At 54.3% G+C, this 21,521-nt stretch overlaps 5 protein-coding genes across 5 annotated transcripts; 3 read left to right on the forward strand and 2 right to left on the reverse strand.

The window, feature by feature from the left end:
- Positions 1–455: 455 nt before the first annotated feature.
- Positions 456–4,316, reverse strand: LOC34623116 (AF4/FMR2 family member 4; the record flags this gene model as incomplete). Its single annotated transcript, XM_026333880.1, has 5 exons — positions 456–1,124; positions 1,227–1,304; positions 1,401–2,498; positions 2,722–3,442; positions 4,297–4,316. Coding segments are annotated over 5 exons (2,586 nt in total), but the record flags the coding sequence as incomplete, so codon positions are not given.
- Positions 4,317–4,346: 30 nt separating this feature from the next.
- LOC34623115 lies at positions 4,347–8,761 on the forward strand (the record flags this gene model as incomplete). The annotated part of the gene is made up of 4 exons (XM_026333879.1): positions 4,347–4,382; positions 4,659–4,752; positions 4,976–5,171; positions 8,653–8,761. Coding segments are annotated over exons 1-4 (435 nt in total), but the record flags the coding sequence as incomplete, so codon positions are not given.
- Positions 6,118–7,071, reverse strand: LOC34623114. The gene is made up of 2 exons (XM_026333878.1): positions 6,864–7,071; positions 6,118–6,461 (listed from the first exon to the last, which is right to left on the reverse strand). The coding sequence occupies exons 1-2, from the start codon at positions 7,069–7,071 to the stop codon at positions 6,118–6,120; spliced, it is 552 nt and encodes a 183-aa protein (XP_026189663.1).
- Positions 8,762–8,844: 83 nt separating the features above from the next.
- Positions 8,845–10,734, forward strand: LOC34623113 (auxin response factor 7; the record flags this gene model as incomplete). The annotated part of the gene is made up of 3 exons (XM_026333876.1): positions 8,845–9,336; positions 9,543–9,717; positions 9,809–10,734. Coding segments are annotated over 3 exons (1,593 nt in total), but the record flags the coding sequence as incomplete, so codon positions are not given.
- A 7,519-nt stretch (positions 10,735–18,253) lies between these two features.
- On the forward strand, positions 18,254–19,586 carry LOC113146463. Its single transcript, XM_026333877.1, has 3 exons — positions 18,254–18,727; positions 19,000–19,123; positions 19,426–19,586. Exons 1-3 carry the CDS (start codon positions 18,254–18,256, stop codon positions 19,584–19,586), a joined length of 759 nt encoding a protein of 252 aa, XP_026189662.1.
- The last annotated feature ends 1,935 nt before the right edge of the window (positions 19,587–21,521 follow it).

Genomic DNA, 21,521 nt, shown 5'->3' on the forward strand with positions numbered 1-21,521 from the left:
AAAAAAGAAAGAGGGGGAAAAAGGAGGGGGAAGTTGCAGTGTGGGGTAGGAAGGAAGGGAGAGATGTGGGAGAAGAGAAGGAGGGATGAGGATGGAGAGTGGATGAGGGAAGGGTGAGGAGAGAGATGAGAAGGGGAGGAGGGAGAGGAGAGGGGGAGGAGAGAGGGGGTGAAGGACAGAAAAAAGAGGGGAGAAGAGGAGAGAAGGGGAGAGGAGAAAGGAAGGGAGAGAGAGAGAAAGAGAGGGAGAGAGAGACAGAGAGAGAGAGAGAGAGAGAGAGAGAGAGAGAGAGGAAGAGAGAGAGATAGACACAGAGACACAGAGAGAGAGAGAGAGAGAAAGAAAGAAAGACAGACAGACAGAGAGAGAAAGAAAGATAGGGAGAAGCGCATGCAGAGCAGAGGGCCCTGCCTGCGATAGAAGCGGGAAAAAGGGACAATGTTTTTTAAACAAACCTACGCTGAAAGCTCCTGCAGCTTCGCGTCAAGGCGTTTTGTGTCGGCTGCGGAAACGCCGCAGCTCAGAAACGTAATGTAAGCAACCTCCTCCTCGTTCACCTGCTGCCTGTCCTTTCTGGAAGTGCTGGTGCTCTTGCGACGAGACCTGTTGTTGCCAGTAGAGTCGGTGCTGCTGTCTCTGCTGGAAGAGCTGCTGCAGCGAAGCTGCCGCGTTTTCTGAGAACTTGCCTTGAGACGCTTTCGTGTGTCGGTACTGACAGCATCACTCCTATCCGAAGCGCTGCCGCTGCTACTGGGAAGAGGTCTTCTCTGCCGCTTCTGGAAGGCCGCATCCTTTTGTTGCGTAATGGATTGCCGCGGGTGCTGCTTCGGCTTCTGCTGCAGCTGCAGTTGCAGTTGCTCCTCGCGTCTCTCAAGCTCCCGCTGCAAGGCACGCAGCCGCTCCTCTTTCTGTTTGATCTGCGCGTCTAAGTCATTGAGAAGCTCCTCCTGCTTCTGCGTTTTCTGCAGGCGCTTCTCATGCTCGTGCTTTTCCTGCTGACGCTGCGCGTGCTCTACCTGTTGCCTTTGTCGCAGCTCTTGACGTGGCATTTGAAGCTTTTTGAGGAGAGCCGTTGTGTCCTCTTCCTCATCGTCACTCAACCCCAGAAGCAGCGATCCGCGATGCTGAGGGAGTCCTCCCTGCGGCTGCTTGCCGGCTGCGGTGGGCTGCACTTGAAGCTCTTGTTTCACCAAATGTACAGCGCGGCAGCGGATTTGCTCCTGCGCTTCTTGCTTTTTATGCTGCTCCTCTTTCTGATGCTCGTGCTGTTTCGTATCTTCCCGCGCACGTGCTTCTGGCTGTAGCTGTGGTTGTTGCCCTCCCTCCCTTTTCCGCTGCCCTTGGTGCTGCTGCTGCTTCTGCTGCTGCTTCTGCTGCTGCTCTGAACACTCATGCAGCACCTCGTTTGTCTGCTTCTCCTCAATGTCAGCTGAAACAGGGGCCTTGCATAATAGCCCGCTGCTGTTGTTCATTTGGCGTGCGGTGAGCATTTCCCGACTGCTGCTGCTTGCCTCACCGGCGGCAGCAGCTCTGTTCAGAGTGCTGCTAATTTGTGTGTTTGGGGATGAAGGGAAATTCTCATCGGCCGCGTTGGCGGGAACACAAACCTTCGCTTTGCAGTGCTCGAACACGTCGGGAGCTTCAGACTTAACGCGTATATGCATGTGTTGCGTCTCTTGCTGCTCTTGCTGTTGCTGCTGCTGCTGCCCCTCTTGCTGTTGCTGCTGCTGCTGCCCCTCTTGCTGCTCCTGCGCACGTGTTGACTTGTATTCAACCCGAATAGGATCGGGTTGCTGCTGCTGCTGCCTTTCCTGCTGCTGAAGCTGCTGCTGCAGCTCATTCTTCGTTGCAGGGTGCCTCGCTTCTTGCAAGAGTACAGAAGCAACAGCTGTTGCCCTCTCGGCAGTATTCGCTGTTGGTGCCGTTGTTGTTGCAGCGGCTGCTTCGCTCGGGGTTGTTCGCTCTGTTTTAGGGGTGACTCTAAAGGAGGTGAGATCTGGCATCGCTGGCAGCAGCGGCAGCAGCAGCTGGTGCAAGTCCGCCTGCAGAGCATCCGCTACGTTGCGAGTATTGTTGCCCCCCCCCTTGTTGTTGCTGCTGTTGATGCTTTCTTGTCGGATGACAGAAAGCAGCAACCGACACGGTACGAGCGCTGCGGTGTCAGTTACGCGCCATTCCAAGAAGTGACTTGCACGACTGGGGGGCACTACATCTTTCCACTTGTGCCTTTGCTGCTGCCTTTGCTGCATCGGCTGTTGGACTGTTGCAGCAATCACCGGTGAAGGGCAGATGCCACGGGTTGTGAGCTCGTCAGCGCGGCTAAAGAAGGCGGCTGCTGCTGCCCTTGCTGCCGTTGCAGCAGCCGAGGACGCCATCCGACTGCCATCTATGAGGTCCCTGTCGTGCTGCTCTGAGGTGTACATACACCGCGGCCAGGGAGAAAATCCTAAGGGGTGCACCAAGCATTCTAGCAGTACTTGGATCCGGCAGCCCGCATCCTGAGCAGAAGTAGTAGCAGCAGTATCAAAACAGCATCAGTAAAAGGGGTGCAATGTGGGCAGCATCGGGATGCCGCTGAGCAGAATCGCCACACCAGCTGCAGGGTGCAATAAATCGGCATCGCGTCTGTAACATGGAGCCGTGCATGGGGCTGCAAGCTCTGCTTGCTTGCCATTGGATTACGGGCAAATGGACTTAAAGGCTTTGAGAAGATCAATGTACCTTGAGAGCTATGTATGGCGCAAGCGCAACGTCTGCCGCATAGGCGAAGGAAGGCGATACCATGAGGGCTCCGTGCACATGCGGCTTTCCCCTGAGGGGCACAGGAGCCTCCACGAAGTCTCCCCTAGTAGAGGAAGGCTTGCGGTCGACCCCTATGCGAGATGCAACAACACCAGAACCTGCAACAGAGGCTAGAAAGGCTCCGACGTCCTCAGGCGCACCGAAGCCGATGCAATTTGCATTCACCGGATAGTAGCAAGGGTAGAAGCGTTCATACAGCCATCCACCGCATTCAGCACACCGGTAGGTGCTTGCGCCGCCTTTGCCGCTGCCGTTCGGGGGGCCACTTGGCACTGTTACAGCCGCTGTCGAGGCGCATGCATGCCCCGACACATTCGAAAGAAGAGCCGCTGCTGCTGCAGGGGTGCAGAGACACCCCACGCGTGCTGCGTGGGGGCAGTCCAGCGGGACAGCGACAAAGTGCAGGGGACGCGAGAAAGGCAGCGGAGGGCATCCTGCGGTGTACATACGACCGGGAGACGCTGTGTGGCTGCATGGCCGCTTTGCACTGCTGGGACTGCTGCCGTTGCTGCTGATCAGGCGGTAGCATTCCGAGGCATCCAATCTCAAGAGCTCCGCAGGGATTCCGAGGCACTTCTGCAGCAGGTGTGGCGTGAGTGACTCCGCCTTGCACTTGCTGCTGGTGCTGCTGCTGGTGTTGCTGCTTGGGCAGTCGTGTGTGCAGTTGCTCGTCCCTTTGTTGACTCGCGGAGTGAGAGGCTCTGCAGCCCGCCCTGCAAGAGACTCCATGAGAGTCTTCGGGGTATTTGCGTGAGCTTTCAGCGGTAGAGGCCTTACGGGGGAGATGATGGACGGAAGGCAGTGACTTCAGTGGAAGCCGCTCTACCGCGCTGTATCTGCAGATCGCGCTGCTTGCTGCAGACCCTGCACTCCCTGCAGTAGGGTCCCGCACAGCGAAGTCCACGAAGCCATGTAGCGTGGAAAACAGGAAGAAAATCTCCAGCAATAGAAGGAACACCAGCCGCGGAAGGAGCCGCCGGGGGTGGTGAGGTCGCTGGCCTCCCGCTGTAGGGGCTTTGGGAGAGGCAGCTCCATACACACACACACACGGGAGCGCTCGCAGCCGTAGGACTCTTGAGTTCTGCTTTTTATGCGAAATGCAGAAGGCATGCCTGTAATAGCGGAAAGAAGGGTTCTAGCGCAAAGACACCTCCCATGCCTCTCGTGCTGCAGGGCATGCCGCCACCGACGTGGCGGAAGCGGCACAGGAAATACAAAGCTTAACACGCATGCGGCAGGTTTTGTTTGTTTTCTTCCTCATTGAGTGCTGCGCCTTGCATCACTGTCCCTTCTGACTGCACCACGGCCCTCTGAGTTGTTGGCTTTGGCAAGCCGCAATACCACCACATGTGCAGTTGCAGCAGTAGCACATGCAGCAGAAGGGCATGGTCAGCAACAAGGAGGCCACGGCGTATATCCTCTGAGGAGCTGCTGTGGATTCCTGAGCTTCCATCTTTACCCATAACGTGTGCAGAGCTGCCGTAGCAGCTGCACCGACTGCTGCTGCTGCTGCTGCTGCTGCCTCAGCGGCGGCAGTCAAGAGGATGGTCGTGGCGTGTGTTTGCTATGTGGGCCGTGAGGTGCGTCTTATCACGTCATTGCGTTTTCTGGATTCCGCTGTCTCAGTGTTTGATGACTCTCCTTCAGCGTCGGCTCTGCTTTCCGCCACTGCTGATGAGAGTGCTACTGCGTGCTGTTGCGACTGCTGTCACTGCTGCTGATCAGTCGGGAGCAACAACCCCCCTCCCCCACTTTCCCCTCCACCCACAGCATCCAATCTTTTGAGCGCTTTCCGAGGAGGGAGCTTGAGTGCCCTGCATGCCTTGCCTGTGGGACTGCACTATTGTCTGCCGCAGAGTGAGCCCCTCTGCTTCCGGGTGTATGGTGACTCTGAGGAAATTCCCATGCAATTCGCCGCGTATGCGGCCCTCGATGTCATCGACGAGCAGCGTACGCAGCCTTTCCTTTCCGCGGCTTGAGGTGGTGCAGTAATTCCCCGATCGTGCATGTTTTGATGCTGGATATGAGGCGTGGTCTGCAGCGTGTTTTCAGATGGTCCCGCTATTACCAAACGTTCGCAGCAGCAGCCATCTCGCCTCTTGTAGCAAGTGCACACACGCTCTCTGCATGCTACTCGTTGTGTGTGTGTATGTGTGTGGGTGTGTGTATGCAGTCGCTGCGGAGCAGCAGCAGCAGGGGGCCCCCGGGGGCCCCCCTTCTGGTGGAGACAGTTTTTTGGGGCTTGCATGCCCCTGTTTAGGCACCCTTCAGGACGCCTCTCTTTACGCCTACGCCGCTCCCACCGGCCTTAAGATCCTCGTTGGCCTCTCACTCAAGGCTCCCCTACACGAGCAGGAGCTTCGAGCGGTGAGAGAAGAAGAGGCGGCGCACACCTCTCGAGAAAAGCAATGCGGGAGGCAAGCGCTTGGCTGTGACTGTGTTGGCAGCCTGGGAGCTCTCCGAGCACTCAAAACGGGGGAGGCCCGTGCAAGCTTCACGCAGCTTGGGGGCAGCTGAGCATCCCTGAGGTGATTTTTTGAGAGCCGCATTTTTTGGAGGTCGTTGTCGTTGGTGGTGCTGCTGCTGCTGCAGTTCTTCAAACGCCTGCACCGGCTGTACGCTGACGCGGTGTCGAACCCCTTCTTCCTTGATACCATCGAGACTCCCCGATTCCTCTTCCAGCTAGGTGAGCTCTCCACTCGCTGCACCCTAAATGTACGCCGTAATGTCGACCGGACGGCGCAAGAAGGCAAGCCTGCGGAGAGTGCTCTGTGCGCTGCTAAAAGCTGCAAAGTCGCGCACACGGCCTCAAGGTTAGCACTAGTTTCAGACCAAAACTCGCGTCAAGCCCCCTCTCTCTACGATTTGTGGTGCAGACGCCATCGTGCAGTACTACAGCACTCGACTGGAAGTGTCATGAGGCCCTTCAAGAGTCCTTCCTGCGCCTTCCTCGTCTCTGCGTGGCGTGCGCAATCCCTGCGCGTCCACATGCGAGTCGCAGTCAGACACAGTGCAGCGGGGCAAGGCCAAGAAACCCCGCTCTTGCCGCTTCTCCCAGAACCCCATGTGTAGAGGCTGTGTATGTACACAGCCTCTACACATATCACCTCGCAGAGAAGGGCGAAGAGGATTGGCGGCTCGTGCCGAAGACGGCAGTCGACCTCTGCGCCGCCTATAGGGGCATTTTAGGCACCTAGCGCGTTCGCAAAGGCGTCTCGCGCGCTGCATGCCCTCCTCTCTTCTCCCCTCCCTCCCTTCTCCCCCTGTTTCCTTCGAAGGCCTTTTAGTGGTTTGGTAGTTGAGCGCACCCTTCTTCTAGACTAGGTGTCTGAGCTCTTCCAGCTGGGTTCCCACACCCCGCGTCAGGAAGACGGCGACTACAGCACAGCTAACGGCAACTGTAACGTGGGCAGTAATCACAACGGCAGCAGCATAGTAGAAGAAGTAGGCCTTCCAGTCGTCGCACCCCTCAGGACTCTCCTCCTCAACGAAGATTGCCTGGGAAGAAGTTACCAAAACAAACATGCCCCACCCTGCGGTGCACAAATCCACAATCGCCATAGACATCGTCACCACCGTAGCGACCGCCCACTCACGCTCCGTCCCCCAAGTCTCGCAGGAGAGGAGGGAAAAGTAAAAAATCATAGCAAAAGCCACGGCTGAAGGAAGGGCAGCAAACGCAGCACACACCCACGCGGAAGAATGCCCCTAGACATACACACCGTGCGCATGCATGCAGGATGTCTTGCCAGCGAGCGAGGTGCGAGCGTGCAGGATAGGAAGCAAGAGGAGAACCCGTAGACAGAAGTGCCCCTGTTTTAACGCCCAAGCAACGGCCACGGCTAACGTGTGTGTTGTCGGTCGGCTGCAGTCGAGGTGGTATTCCTAGGTGCACCGCCTTGCATAGGCTTCAGGCTTTCCCCGTGCACTTGGCTAAACGTGTAGACAAACGAAGAGGCGGGGGGCGCTGAGTGAGTTACTCTTCATGTCCCGTTGCAGAAGCACAGGGCTGTTAGGGCGGCTTTACGGCTTTAGTCAGCCCGTCAATGTTTACAAAGTACCTGCGCATACGGCGCAATAGGTCGAGTTGTCCAGTAGCTGGACGCAGTAAAGATCCCACATCGAAGGAAAGGCAAAGGAGGCCGCGGCAACGAGGAAGAGGACCATGTGCAGGCAAATAAGGAGCAGGATCCACCATCTCACAGGATTGTGGATCAAAGGAGCAGGGCCTCCCCCAGGCTGCTTCGTAAATAAATACCGTAGCATCATTTTCGCGCCTCGGGATGTATGGAAGATACGCTACAGACTGCCAGTCGTGCTGCTGCTCGGCAGGCAGCCGCGACAAACGCCTTTGATTTCAGTGTCGTCAGAGGTGGCAAGACATCCGGATGCTGAAATAGCGGGCCCCAGATGGCAGTGCAATTGTTTGTCATGCGACAAGGAGGAGCCTCTTTGGTGGCGGCGCCAGCAAAGAAGAGTCAATCAAATGTGCTGCTGTCTTCGCGCCTGCCCCCTGCTGGGGTACTCCGAGCGCACATTTGCCCTTCAGTAAGAATAGCGCAAAGAGAGTGGGGTGTTGATCCATGCGGAAGCCCGGGAGAAGGCTCCTGTTGCAAGTGTTGGTGGCGGCAGTTGCGCTGCATAGGCTGCCGCAGCTGTCCAAGTTCGAGGTGCCTTCCTTGCGTGCTGCCGGCGAGACACTAAAGCGGGCACCCACGTTGAGCCCAAAAGAAGATCCCCCGAAAAAATCACAGAATCTGTCGTGGATTGCGGGTGTAGAGACCTGAGCAGCAGCAGCAGCCTCAGCAACAGCGGTTGCTGCCGCCTTGCGGATCACTGAAATTACACAGCGTCCAAGTCGAATGTCTGAGGTTCCGGCTTACTTCCTTCTACTCATAGGCCACACACGGCACTGACCGCATGATTAAAAGCATCCGTTCCTTCTGGTGCATCCTCAACAGTTGTAGTGGGAGCTGCTGCAGCCGCCGTCGCTGCTGCTGCCCTTACGGGCTTGCTGCTGCTTGCTGGCCTGCTGAGGGGGCCCTAGCCGAAGGGCCTCAGGGTGAGGCGGCAGTTCTGACTGGCATTGCTTCTCCTCTTTGTTTCCTTCATTACTTTGTTTGCGTCTGCCGCTCTAGGCCCCCTTCCACGTTCTTGCTGCTGCAGAGGCAGCAGCGACGCACAGACGTGTTAGCCTGCGGAGCCACACTCGGCTGCCGTCCTGCTGCGTCGGTTTTCCGATCCCGAAGGTTTTTGAACCCTTAACCGTAGAACCTGACCCTTCCCAGCCTTCCCTGTTTGGTGGACGGCTCTCTTTGCTCACGACTCCCTGCAAGCTCCGGCGATCTCGAGGCCTAGGGGGCCCTGTGGGCAGCCGATTTGCAGCCTCATCAGCGACTCTGCTGCAAACCGCATGGAAACGTCGGCGTTTGGCGGCCCTCGCGACTTACACCAGGGCCTAGGGGCCCTTGGGGCCCCTCAACGCGGCACAAGCCGTGGGTAGGTGCCATCAGTACCCCCCTTGGCGGTGGCTTCGTCTGCTGCCACTGCAGCTGCAGCACAACTCCTTGAGGCTCTTCGCCCTCTCGAATGGCGTGTCTCTCCCAAGACACGCAGCTGCAACAGTGGCTGCCGCTGCCCCTCGATGACCCCGGGGGCCCCCAGTTCCTTCGGCAACCCCTTCAGCCTGTTGACCCCTTGGTACACCCAGGGCCCCTCAGCGAGGCGGGGGGCCCCTCCGGAGCTGCCCGCCCCTGCACGCAGGCCTCTCATCAGTCTCAACAGCATCTGCAGCAGCAAGTGATGCAGCCGCAACACAGAAGTCAGCAGCAACAACAGCTGCACTTGCACCAGATGCAGCAGCAGCAGCAACCACACCCGCTTTCACAGCAGCAACAGCCACAGCAGCTCTTGCAGCAACAGCCTCAGCAGCAGCAGCAACCACACCCGCTTTCGCAGCAGCAGCAGCCACAGATGATGCCACAGCAGCAGCAACAACAGATGATGCAGCAGCAACAGCAACAGCAACAGATGATGCAGCAACAACAACAGATGATGCAGCAGCAGCAACAGCAACAGCAACAGCTGATGCAGCAGCAGCAACAGCAGCAACAGATGATGCAACTGCCCGCCGTCCCCCAGCAGCACCCAACAACGCCACAACAGTCGCCGACACAGCCACATCGGTACCTGCAACAGCAGCATTGCTACATGCAACAACTCCAGCAAGCACAAATGCCACCACAGCAGCCGCCTCCGCCGCTCCCCATGGTCGCTCATTCTCATGCGCTTTTGCAGTCGTCAGCGACCCCCACGAGGCCCCTTCCTCAGCACCAGCGGCAACACCAGTACCAGCAGGCACCAATGGATCAGAACTGTGTAGGGGTTGGTGGTGGGTGTGTTTCTGCAACGGATCCATTCACAGGCGGCCCTTCTCCAGCCGCCTCAGGGGGTGCTCCGGGAACACCAGGGGACAAAAAGCGGAAGGCTTCCTGGCGAACTCCCGCCCCTAGAAGAAAAGGCAGCCCAGGTGAGGTTCTGCTGCAGCAGAAGCAGCACCAACAGCAACATCACATGCAACATCTGCAGCAGCAGCACAACGTGCAGCAAGCGCAGGAGGCGATTTCTCCGGTGTGTGGTAACCAGACCGTGCTGCAGCAGCCGCCGCAACAACAGCCGCCGTTCGCCAAGCAGCAACAATTTCAGCAGCCTCATGCAATGCAGGCTGCTCGGGATGACAGGCTGCTGCAGGTGCAACAGCAGCAGCATACCATGGCGATGCCTCAACGGCAGCAGCAGTTGATGTCGCATCACAAGGCGATGATGTCTCAGCAGCAGCAAGTGACCCCACCACAACCACCCTCCATGCCGCAGCAACAACAGCATCCACGGTTTTTATCTCAGGAAAATCCTGCTGCTGTGCAGCAGAGGGGTCAGCAGCACCAGCACAAAGAGGGCATGCGCTTGGGGAGCACGCCTCCGCGCTCTTCGTCTGTTTGTGCTGCAGCTGCGGGAAATACGCATCTAGGCTCTAGCAGCGACGTGCAGAAGCAACTGCAGCAGCTGTTTCAGCTGCATCAGTCCTCTTTGCTGCTACAGCAGCGTGAACTGGACCTCGCCGTCAAGGAGCTGGAGTTGCAGTACCTTCCTTTGCTTTGGAGGAACGGCGAGAAAGTGGGAGGTTGCAGCAATACTGGCATCAGCAGCGGGATCCCCCTATTGTGGGATGTGCCTTTGCATAAGTTTGTGTCGTGGAAGGGGGAGAGGGCTAAGGCTTTTTCTGCCCTAGGAGAGGGGAAGTGGGCGCTCTGGCCCGCCAGCCGTCCCGACACTCGCTGTGAATTGCTGCAGCAGCAGCTGCTGCACCTGCTGCAGCGCATGGCCCCCATGTGCACCTGGGAGCAGCAGCAACAACAACAGCAGATTTTACTGCAGGTTCTGAAGCTTTGGTCGATTGGGAACTCGGAGGAGGGCGTCCATGGGGCACTCGCCACGCAGGGATGTCCAGAAGTAGTGGGCAGCATTACTAGCAGCATAATACGGCTTCCTCCGCCTAGCTGCTTTAGCTGGGATCCTAAAGAGGGAAATGTTCCTTTTGTGTGGAAGCCCGTGGGAGTTACCCAGCCATCCAGAGATCAGAGAGACTCGACTCAGCGAGGCGAGACAACCGAGACTGGACTACCACAGCGATGCGAGCTGGACAAGGCGGAAGCTGAGAAGTTTCAGCTAGAGGAAAACGAGCCGCTTTCCCAGCAGACTGACCCCCAGTACCACCAGCAGGAGAAGGGGCTGCTCTTTCGAGAGCATTGCGTACAAAAACACCCGCAGCAACCAGAACACCAGAACCGCAACGTCGCCTGCAGGATAGGAGCGCATCCTTTAGAGAAAATCCCCGAGGTCGTGGCGCTGAGCGAAAGTGTGAATCCCTCTTGAGGCTCAGCATCCCCTCTACAAATCAAACACAGCCGCAGCCGCACCACTTTCCCACTTTACACTGAGCGGCATAAACATCCGTGGCGGCAGCAGCAGGCGCCCCCGCTGCTGGCTTTTGCCGTGTGGCCTGCATGCAAGCGTAATTACTTTGATTTGAAAGTGCAGCAACAGCAGCACCTATAGCATGTGCGCAGCCGCTTCTCCATTTGGTGTTTTGGAGACGGCATACCATCCTAAAGCTCCCCTTGTGTATTCTCGCACGCAGCTCGTCCTAATAGTGGCCTTTCCCTGTTGCAAGCTTTGTGCAGGACTACATCATATGTCTCCTAGGGACCCGTGTGGTGGCTGCGCACGATCCAGCGCAGCCCCGCAGATGCTTTACTTGAGGCCTCGTAGGGCGTGGCTATGGCCACTACTGGCTGCTTCCGGGTTGAGCTTCTGGTGCCAAGGTGGTCTTTTCTGGCTTCACAGAAGCAGCAATACTACAATCTGTTAGCTAAAACTACATCCTATTGGGGGCCACATGCAGCACACTCCTCCTGTCGCGAAGAGAGGGGTGTGCTGATGAACGCCGCTACATGTCACGACATGTGAACGCCTAGCAGTACCAGCATGTGCACTAGCAATGTAACGCTCCATCGTAAAGATCTTCATGAGGAGACGTTTATATCCAGACTTAACTACGTTGTAATAAGTGTCTGCAGTTGTGGCATCCCAGGAAAGTGCTTGTGGATTGCCCCGCTCCCATGGTTATGGCTGGCTCTCCGCTGAATCAAGGCCTTACAACGCGCTAGGGGTGTCGACTTCCTTAGTGCAATGACCAACGCTGTAGGTAACAGGTTAGCTCTCCACTGAGACACTGTTTAATACATCGGCCATATTTGACCAGGATGTGATAAAGAACTGACTAATTAATTAGGTTTCGCATAATATCTTCCTTGCAGGTCTCCGTTGGCCCAGTCTATGCAGGCGCAATTTTGTATAAGTTGCAGAAGATGCCAGGTGCAACTAGCTATGCACGCTAGAGATACATAAAACGTGCATCTACGCACACTCAAGTTGTCCCTCTCTCGTCGAAAAATTGTGACGGGCGCGGGAAGGGAAGGGCGGAGATCAAAAGAAAATCATTCAGTGTGCTATTGTTTATCGAGGCTGGGGTTACGTGTTGGCATATGAAGACCTTAGATGGAGCGTTAGGGTTGGTAAAGCCGCTTGATTCGATGTGCTTGCTCATCATTCATCCATTGGCGATGGATACAGTGGGATGTCAGGGTGCCCCTCAGCAGTTCTCTTATATCGATGGAGTTATCAGGTACTCCAACAACTTCATATTCTTTGGCAACTGACAAGCAAGATAAAAGCCTGTTAAAAATAAAAATAAGGGAGGCACGATGTCTCTCGGGCAGAGGGAGGCTGGCCTGCAAGCTGTCGTGAACTCAGTTGCTCCCTAGCAGGTAGATCGGCATGGTTTGTCAGCCACCTACAGTTTGTGGATGCGTTCATGAGGTTATGCTGGCCAGAAAAAATGATATGCAAAACGATGGGCAACAAATTAAAAATTTCATAAGCTGGTTGGAGATGTACCTCGTTCTCAACCACCAGAGGAAGTAAAACAAGTGGTCCTTTCACAAACTTTATTGGAAGAACAAGTGCGTTAATATAGCGTTATTCATGAAGTAGGAAGTCGTTTGCTTGTAGGAATTGCTACATTTCAGGCGTTGATACAATCCCTCTCTAAATGTTCTTTGTTGACATCAGCATAACAGCAAGCTTTCGGCGGATGGAGAAGACTGAATCAGGAAAAGCTAGCAATTTATGGAAATTTTGATACTTATGATCGTTTGATTTGCAATAGTCATGAATGCAAAAAAAACACTTAATTAGTGATTTGTGTCAGGTCTACCCGAAGCCCGACATTAGGTGGTCGCAGGATAGGCAGTGACTCACTGATTAAGCCACCGGCCTGTGGGGTGCTTACAGTTGATGTTCCAGAAACTCGACGAATAAGCAAGTTCAACTCCTGCTCCTACGCCTAATAGGTAAGGCTCGGCTCGGGATTTAGAACATCTGGATGTCAAGGCTTTGTGAACCGGCCCTAGCCTAAAGTCAAAGCTGAAAGAGGAAAGAAAGCCATATAAGGCACTCCTAAGCAGCCCCAGACGCACCAACAACCCACATGCTTTTAGTGTGAGAAGTTTATTCATATAATCCTAGACTGAAAATGCATGCGAAAATCCAAAGAACTTGGGCAACGAGACTGGATCCAGGGGAAGCAGGCTGCCTCGCGAGCAATCGAGACACGGAACGACCACCAAACAGGATGCAGGGCAGTGACTGGGGCTACAGAGAAAAGTGTCGCAGTTGAAATCCTACTACGGGCTCATCTATGCTGATACAAAGTCGCATTACTGGCAAATTTTCTAAAGCCACTTGGCACTGCTTATGAAGCGAATCTACTATCCGAAGAGAGACGTCATATAAGTGCAGCATGCCTGTTCACTCGCTAGCGCAGTCTCTAGCACTCAGGTTTGCTGATAGGCAATAGGACTCCAGCATTGGCAAGGCTATAGGAGTTATCTGCCACGTCCAATCCAAAGCGAATCCCATCAGTATGATCCCTGACTAATGTCGAACCTGTGTTCTACGTAGTCCCATATCGGCCACGGGTGATGTGCTTTTAGCAGACGCGCGTTGCGGAGGCTCGTTTGGTAGGAAGCGCTAGAAAGAAGCAGCTCCTTGTTTTCTCATCAACGCCTATCTCCTGGTTGTTCATCGAGGTATAGTCGATACCCTAACAAGGTGAGGCCGAGCCTCTGTGTGAGTGGCACAGCAGCGCAATAAAAGGAGGCGGTTCTACTCATGCATACCGTAACTCTAGAAAGGGTTTTTAACTGAGAATCTTGATCAAGCACTGAGCCCAGAAAAAAAAATTGTGTTGAGGAATTTGCGAGTGTGCTAAATCATGACGAGCTGCCAGCAAGCTAGACTGAACATCAGTGTTAGTGTATCATTAGAAATAATCTGAACTTTGATAGCCCTAAACAAGTTCTCTCTTTTTGGTGCCTCCTGCTGTACAATTTTGCAGTAAAGTGTTCTAAGTGCACCCACTACGCGGTCACCGATGCGCTCCCGCGACGCCCCAGCTATTCACTACAATCCAGTACAGCCGCTCTTTTTCATGAGGATTTACGCTTTCTATCAAAATCACGTAACCTTCGTGCTTTGAAAAGTCATGCAGCTGCTACTATTGCCTAAACCCTAAATGGCAAAAAGGGGTGAAGCCTTATCACGTTAAGGATAGACTGCTGTGGTTCAAAACAAAAAGCAGACTCCGTCGCGTAAACCTCCCAAATTCATTTTGCAATGCCTGTCTATACAACAAACATGCTCGGACCATGGGAGGATCCATAGTGCACTGGGAAAGCTCTCACAGTACTGTAGGTGGCGTGGGATGCGACCGAACCCAGATGAGTTTGCTCCCGCATGCCCAGACTGTCAGCAGCTAAAGCCATGTAGCTAATCTATAGCCGACCTTCTGCAAACTTTTCTAGTTACTAAAATATGTAACCTGATCTGACTATGGACCCTATCTTTGGACTGCCACAGGTCAAGGGTCAGGAAATATATCTGTCGTTATTAACAGACTCAGCAAATCTACCTATTTCATCCCTTGCTCCAGCTCTATCACGGCTCAAAAAGCCCCTTAATCAGCCTTTATTCGAATCTGGAAGCTTTACAGATCTTCCCGTGTATGACGTTGGAGAGGGATCCGATGTTCACTAGTGCGTTTCCGCGTGCCCTTGACTCGCCTAGACAGTGGCTTCAATGTGATCACAAAGAACCCCGCTAAGGCAGAGGGACAGAGCGCACTAAGTGCACTGTAGTGTTTGTAGCTCTCTGCTCACACAAATCTAGTGGCTTGAATTTCTTCTGTGTGTCGAGTGGGTTCATAATACAGTACTACCCTCGTCTGTCCGCCGCCCCGTATTCTGGTCTACACTAAGGAACTCCTGCCCGACCGGGGGTCGGACCGGGTAGTCTGGGGTCAGCAGCCATTCCTAAAGGCGGACTCAAAGAAAATGTGGCTACTGCACGTGAATGCATGCAAAGATGAGGGGAGAAAAGCACGGAATCCTGATAAGAAACGGCATGATGCGTGTTTGGACCTAGGAGATTTGATCCTTGTGGATTGCCATGTTCTATGACATGCATTAGAAGGCTACCAGAAAAAGGAAGTTTGAAGTCAGGTGGCTAAGACAATTTGCGAATCCCTCACAAATCAATGGTCCTTCTTACTCTATCAACTGCTCTAGAGGTGCCACAGACGCATCGATTTCAGTCACGAATTATTTATGGACACCCGAGCAGGCAAGTGACCTGTATGAAGGTGGAGAATCCAGACAGCCGCAGCAGTACTTGTTCTGGTATTATTAAGCACAGTTGGCCTGCTAGAGACGAATCCCTAGTTAAATGGGGAGGGGAAAGCCCACCTTAGTGGTCGTCAGAGGAGCAATCGCGGTTTCGTTTATGGCCTGCAAATTTTTGCAGCTCTATTTTGTTAACAACGTAGTCGCCATGGATAAAGTCCCCTAAGCTTCCTGCGTATTTGTCGCTCTCCAACACATGCTCTCACTCAAATTACAACCTTCATCCATAAGTTGTTTGCCTGGAAAATTCTTGGTTGGAATTGTTAGGATATTTTCTATTCTCAGATTTAGGCGCAGGCATTTCTAGGTGTGATTCCGCCTGTGGCAGGGCGCGTCTGTTTTTGTTCATAACAACAAACTCCTCAACGAACATTTGCGGTGAAGAACTAAAGCTGGACATGAACTGGCGCCAAGCTGCGTTTTGGGCTTCGAAACCGACTACGCTGCCTGCGTGGCTGTATTGGTATGCTGGAATTGCTTTATGAGGCAAAATGGCACTGTTGAGCAGGTGCCTTTTTGAATCCCTTTACAAATTTACTTGTATTCTAGAAGCAGGAGACTCACACATTTCATCGCTCCTACGACAGCGTGCTATAGAACTTCCGCTGTGGTATTAGCTTGGGCCCTCGTTCGTTGGAGGCTGATGTGTATGTGTGTGCTTTACTTCGCGTGGATTTTACTCTAACGGTTGATGCACAAATTTTTTTCTATCTTTTGGGCTGTTCTTGCGGCTCTGTGGGCCTGCGGAGTGGTGATAGGGCAGACAGTTTCCCGCTGTTCTGTACGCTGCTTTTCTCGATGTACAAATACGGGGCACGAGAGCATGTGCTTTGAGATCAGTAAGGAAAGCGGGCTAAGCTTCTTTTAAACACTTTGTACCACATTGGTTATATCGAGCTTCGAGTTAGTAGAACGTTGACTTATTGGTGTGTCGGTTCGCATATCTTTTTTTTGCAGCGAAGAGTTAGCTCGATACAAGGAAGCCCAATGCTGTGTATGCTAGAAGCTTTATGTAAGTTGCTGCGAACGCTAAGAGCATGGAGTGCTTAGATGGTGCAGCTACATCAAGTTGTCTCTTCCCTCATCCTTGGACCTCTAATGGTCTCGAGGAATAAAAGACTGTTCGAATATCACACAAAAACTTTTATGCTACTCCTAGTGAGGCTATGGTAGACAGTATCTATGAGGAGACCCTATTTGGACCGATACAAGCTCATATAGGAAGGATGAGACGCATCTCTTGTGTTCAGTCGTAAAAGTTCAGGCTAGTTAAGTCCGTGGGCAGTTAGATGAGGTGTGTTTGTGACGCTCCATCTCAGGTCACTGTGGGGAGACGCTTATCTTACGACTAAAGGCAAACGTAATATAACGTTATTGGATGTTCTTCAACGGTATTGCCTACTTTCTCTGCCCACGCCGCTAAATATCCCCGTGACACATCCGTGGCCAGCCTTGTATTGCTCCATCTCAGGCCTCTGTAGACAGACACTTTACTCCGGGCTCTACGCAAACTTCTTAATTCAGTGCTTTCCGAAATTGCTACCTCCTTGCACTGCCCGCACCGCTCAGGGCTCCGACATGAGGGGAGAGGGACAGCCAGGCTGCGGCTTGCTGGGCCCTCAAAACACTCCGATCGTTCGCAGCTTGTTGAATGGTCCATCTGGCCCACCCGCACACAAAATGGATACTTACTGTATCGAGCTAGCGTTTCTCTGCAATAAGTAAGATACTCGAAGATTCATGCCGAGTGGTCAATTCGTTACTAATCGTTCTTTCTCCCACACAACTTGTACAGTAGAATGTGCTGTAGCGTAGCTTTGCCCGCCACAAGCCCCTTGCCTTAGCTGCTGGCCTCAGGATTTGCAGTGACACTGCGGGACCCTTTGCTTGTGATGTGCACCGCTCTAGAGCCATTGCCGTCTATGACCAGCGTTGGATTCTACACGGCAGTTTGTCGGCCGAGGCGTAGCGCGGGTGCCCACTGCTTTGTTTTTAGGAACGTAGGACGACCCTAAGTACAGCGGCAGCCAGTTTGAAGAGTCAGTGGCCTAACTTGACTAAATCGCTTTCTCCGGTGTTTTTCGACAGAGTGCAGCAGGGTGCTGGGGGGCACTGGCAAACACCCAAGCGTGGGCTGCCTCACCAGTAGGTTGGACCTCTGTGCACAGCTATATGGGATCACGGTGCCAACATCCGGATGCAGAACTTAGTGTTGGCAACCAGACAGCACAGGGTATGAACGTTGGGGGGCCTACTGCACACAGTCAGTCGGCGCTGCAGCTGCTGCTGCAGCTGTCCGCCGTCCACCGAGCTGTTAAGAGCCGGCTGGTGAAGAGGGGGGTAAGAAGGCTCTCGGCAGTCAGCTGCTTTCATTTCAGGCATAAGACACACATAATTATAAGCCGAAACGCTTGTTCGGAGGGAGCTCTTTTACTGGTGCTTCCTCAGGAGGAGGAGGAGCAGCAGCAGCAGCAGCCAGGCGCAGCAGCAATGCGTCATGGGGACCTCTTAGAGACCCTCGCCTGAATGCCTAAGTGGATGGACGATATTTCGTCGCACATTGTGGCAGATTGTTGTACAATCCATAGCCTCATAGGCGGCAACAGCAGTAACACCGACCGCACCAGAGACTCGCGGGGTTCTCCTTCTGCCTCCGTCCTGTCCGTCCGGAAGGCGGCAGGGCACCCCAACAGCTCATCCCCTGTGCAGGCAGCTTTTGCTTCATTGCAGCAGTAACAGCAGAGTCAACGTGCTGTAGCAACGGCGCACATGGTGTGGCTGTTTTCCCCGCTTTGTGGCGTGATTCCTCGTCAGCCTTTGCCTCACCTAGGAAGGTCCAAGAGTACTTCTGCTGTATCGGGTTACGCACGCACAGAAGCAGCAGAAGTATAGGCAGCGGGAGTAGCAGCAGCAGCAATAGGAGCAGGGGAAACAGCACGAGCAGACACGCGCGGAAACAGCACCCGGAAGAAACTCTCGGGGTGGTTTCGTCCTGCGACACTCCGGGGTATTTTTTCCTGAATCCAGCAGGAGCGTCAGCAGCACATTCAGTCATTATTATTGTCAGCTGCGTCAGCGGAAATCCCCCGACTATGGGCATGGAGGCTGCAGCAGCCTTGGGACGCGGGGATCCATTTACCCTCGCCACGGCATCTCCTGGAGGCGGCATTGAATTGTATCTGCAGCAAGATGACGCACATCACGCCGCAGCCGCTATTTCAGCAGCTCCTGAAACGCAGCAGCAGCGTGTGGGCCCGCAAGGATCGGGAGCACCTGGCGTGAAGCAACCGCAGCGTCACCAGCACCAGCATCAGCGAGATGTCAGGGGCACACAATCCGAGCTAACTTCCGCAGCAGCTCCGCAGGACGGCAATCACCTTCAGCAACAGCAAGATGGCCGCAGGGGTCCTCCGACAGAGGAGCGGCTTCGAATACGTGAGAAGTACAGGGAGAGGCTAAAGGAACGGAAGCTGCAGATTTATCAAAGGGCCCTTGAGGAAGTCATTCAGCGGGAAAAGGAAGGCTCCCAGATGCAACTCGTCTTCCAGCTACAGCTACCTACAAGGGTTCGGAGCCGATTATCCTGCTGCCACCTCTCGGCTGCGCTGCTGTCTTCCCGCCAAGCGGCGACCTCGACGATTTCTTGAAATGCTGCGCGATGGCAGAGCGGCCTCGAGGGCGCTCTGCGTGGCTTCTAGTGTTGACCTCTACTGAGTGTTTGATAGTTGCTGTCTGTTGCTTACTCGGCGATTTTTCAAGGCTCCCTGTTGACCCTCAAGCCTGCTGGCAGAGCGGTTATGGCTGCGACGGCTGCTGCTGCTGTTGCTGTCTGCTTCAGTTTGGCGAGAATGTGTATATGGTGGGAAATGAGGCCTGCGTTGGGCGATGGCGAATGGAAGATGCGCGCCCGATGCACTGGAGCGAAGGAAACGTCTGGAGTACCGCACTTGCAATCCCGAACGGTACATGGTGCCTCCCAGCATCCCTCGCTGCTCTTACTATTATCGTTGCTCTGACTGCTGCTACCCCTCCTATGGGTTCAACCTCTAGAGGATCAAGTCATGGGCCTTTCTGCTTGCTGCGTGTGCTGCCGCACATTGGGGCACTGCTGTGTGGTTATGTTCTATGTACGTATAATATATGAATGGATGTGTGTATGTATGTATTTAAATGGATGCGTGTATGTATGAATGCATGTATGCATAGATGGATGGATAGTGTGTGTGTGTACGTGTATGTGTGCGTGTGTGTGTATGAACACCAGGACTTCATCGGCTGGAGTACAAGTATATCATCAAGGAGGGTTCTAGAGTTACATGGGAACCTGGAAAGAATCACATCTGGGGGCCCCGTTCCCCCATGGGGGCCCTTGCGTCGGGGGAACCCATCACGATCTGTGACTCATGGGGGGGTGGCCTCGGGTAGATGACGGCGCATTACCAAGCAGCAGAGTGGCGCCAACGACTGGCAAAACGCTTTATGCGAAGGTGGCCCCAGTAGCAGCTCTTTATGGCTATATAATTATACATATAACTTGTTTCACCTCCCTTTAAGTTCTTGGAGGACTTACTGAATAGTCTTGCTATAGCCAGTATGTCCATTTTCCCTCCATATTGCCTATCGATCTGGGCAGTGGCTCTTGCAGCCAAGGCGCACACGGGCAACGGGTTGCCGCAGCTCCACCTCCGCTGTTAGCGCCTCAGATTACATCTGACAAGAACCTCTCGAGGCGGGGTGTTGCGTTGCGCGCAAAGGCGCTGGACATCTTTTGCTAAGTGCAGCTCCACGAGGCATGTAGAACGATTTTCAATTGTGGGTAGAAAATGCGCGCGGCGAAGTACTCGCCCGCTAGTAGACTGGTGCTTTGCCGTTGCTGCCTATCCTGTTACTAGTCCAGAACGACTTTGTGCGCTTGGTTTTTCATCCCGCCGCTAGCAACCAGCGCACTGCCTAGACAGCTACCTAGCAATGGGAGCCACTATCGGCTTGCGGGCCGGGGGCAGTGCCATCAGGTAGCACAAGTGCCGCCTCAAAGATGGTGGCTGGGGTCGAGTCTGCGTCGAGAGAGCCACGTACGCAGGAAGATTGCCTTTGCTGTACAGGCCGCCATACCCTGTGCGCTAGGGGGCAAAAGGGAAGTGCGAGGGGGGAAGGGGGGGAGCAAGCTGCCAAGGCCTCGGTATAAGCGGAAGCCTAGGGGATTCCCTAGAGGAGCATTTGACCTCGAAAACGGGGCGCCTATAGAGCAGCATCCGGCGAGCAGTTGCCGCAGATATGCGTATATCCCTCTTAACGAACGCGTGCGGCCGGCCACCTTATCTCCTTTTACAGCGTCTGCGCCATGGGGATGCGGTTGGCAAGAAGTACAGAACCGGGAGATGGAGCTTTTGGTCCCCTAGCCAGTGTGTGTGCCGACCGTAAGTAGCTCTGCAAGGCCGCCTAACTACTTCGACGAGCCGCTATGGGCTCTAAGCGCAGGAAGGAAGTTCGTGAATACAAGGGAGAGAAAACCTTAGACACCCAGGAGCAAGGGAGATGCACGGCTGCATGCGGCAGAGCACACAAGGTTGCTGAAGTGGTATGGCAGATACGTCTACAATGCAGACCCGTTCATGTGAAGGCCAGCCGTCCACAAGACAGCCCCATCAGGCGTTGCGTTTTCACCGATTTCGTCTCCCTCTCTCTCTGTCTACGGACGTAGGGGTAACTGCATACTAACCGAGTTCCTGCGCTGTTCCTGACGCAAAGCTGCTGTACTAGAAGCAGCAGTAGGAGCAAAAAGGTGTAGGTTCCCTTAGCACTATTCTTTCCTTTTCTGTCCCTGCCCCTCGGGAGTAGGAGGGATAAAAGGCCTGAACTACATTGACGGTCTGGCTTTTTGCGTGCTAAACGAGGCTGCCCGAAGGCCGAGGCTGACACTGCAGACAAGGGGATTCTTTTCGTTGGCGGAGTCAGCGCTGCCTCCCCCAATAAACCCCTCGCAGTTGGGAGCCCCGCAAAGGCAAAGCATTTCTTCGTATCCTGGACCATACGCATATGTTAGGGCAGCGCCTGAGGAAGTACCACACCGAGGGGAATGACCCCGAATGGAATCCATGGATACCTGTTAGTAAAGCGACGTAGAACTATATACAGGCGGGTGTGTGTGTGTGTGTGTGTGTGTGTGTGTGTGTGTGTGTGTGTGTGTGTGTGTGTGTGTGTCTGTGTGTGTGTTTGTGTGTGTGTGTGTGTGTGTGTGTGTGGGTGTGTGGGTGGGTGCGCCTAGATCGGGAGTGCACACCGCAGACCTCCGGTCAGAAGTGGAGTGTGTGTGCCTGTGTCGGTGTTACAACATAAGATGAGGTCGGTGTTGTGGTTTTT

This window comes from Cyclospora cayetanensis, unplaced genomic scaffold (assembly GCF_002999335.1).
Source record: "Cyclospora cayetanensis isolate NF1_C8 unplaced genomic scaffold, CcayRef3 CcayRef3_contig_313, whole genome shotgun sequence".
In the NCBI taxonomy this organism is placed as follows: Eukaryota; Apicomplexa; class Conoidasida; order Eucoccidiorida; family Eimeriidae; genus Cyclospora; species Cyclospora cayetanensis.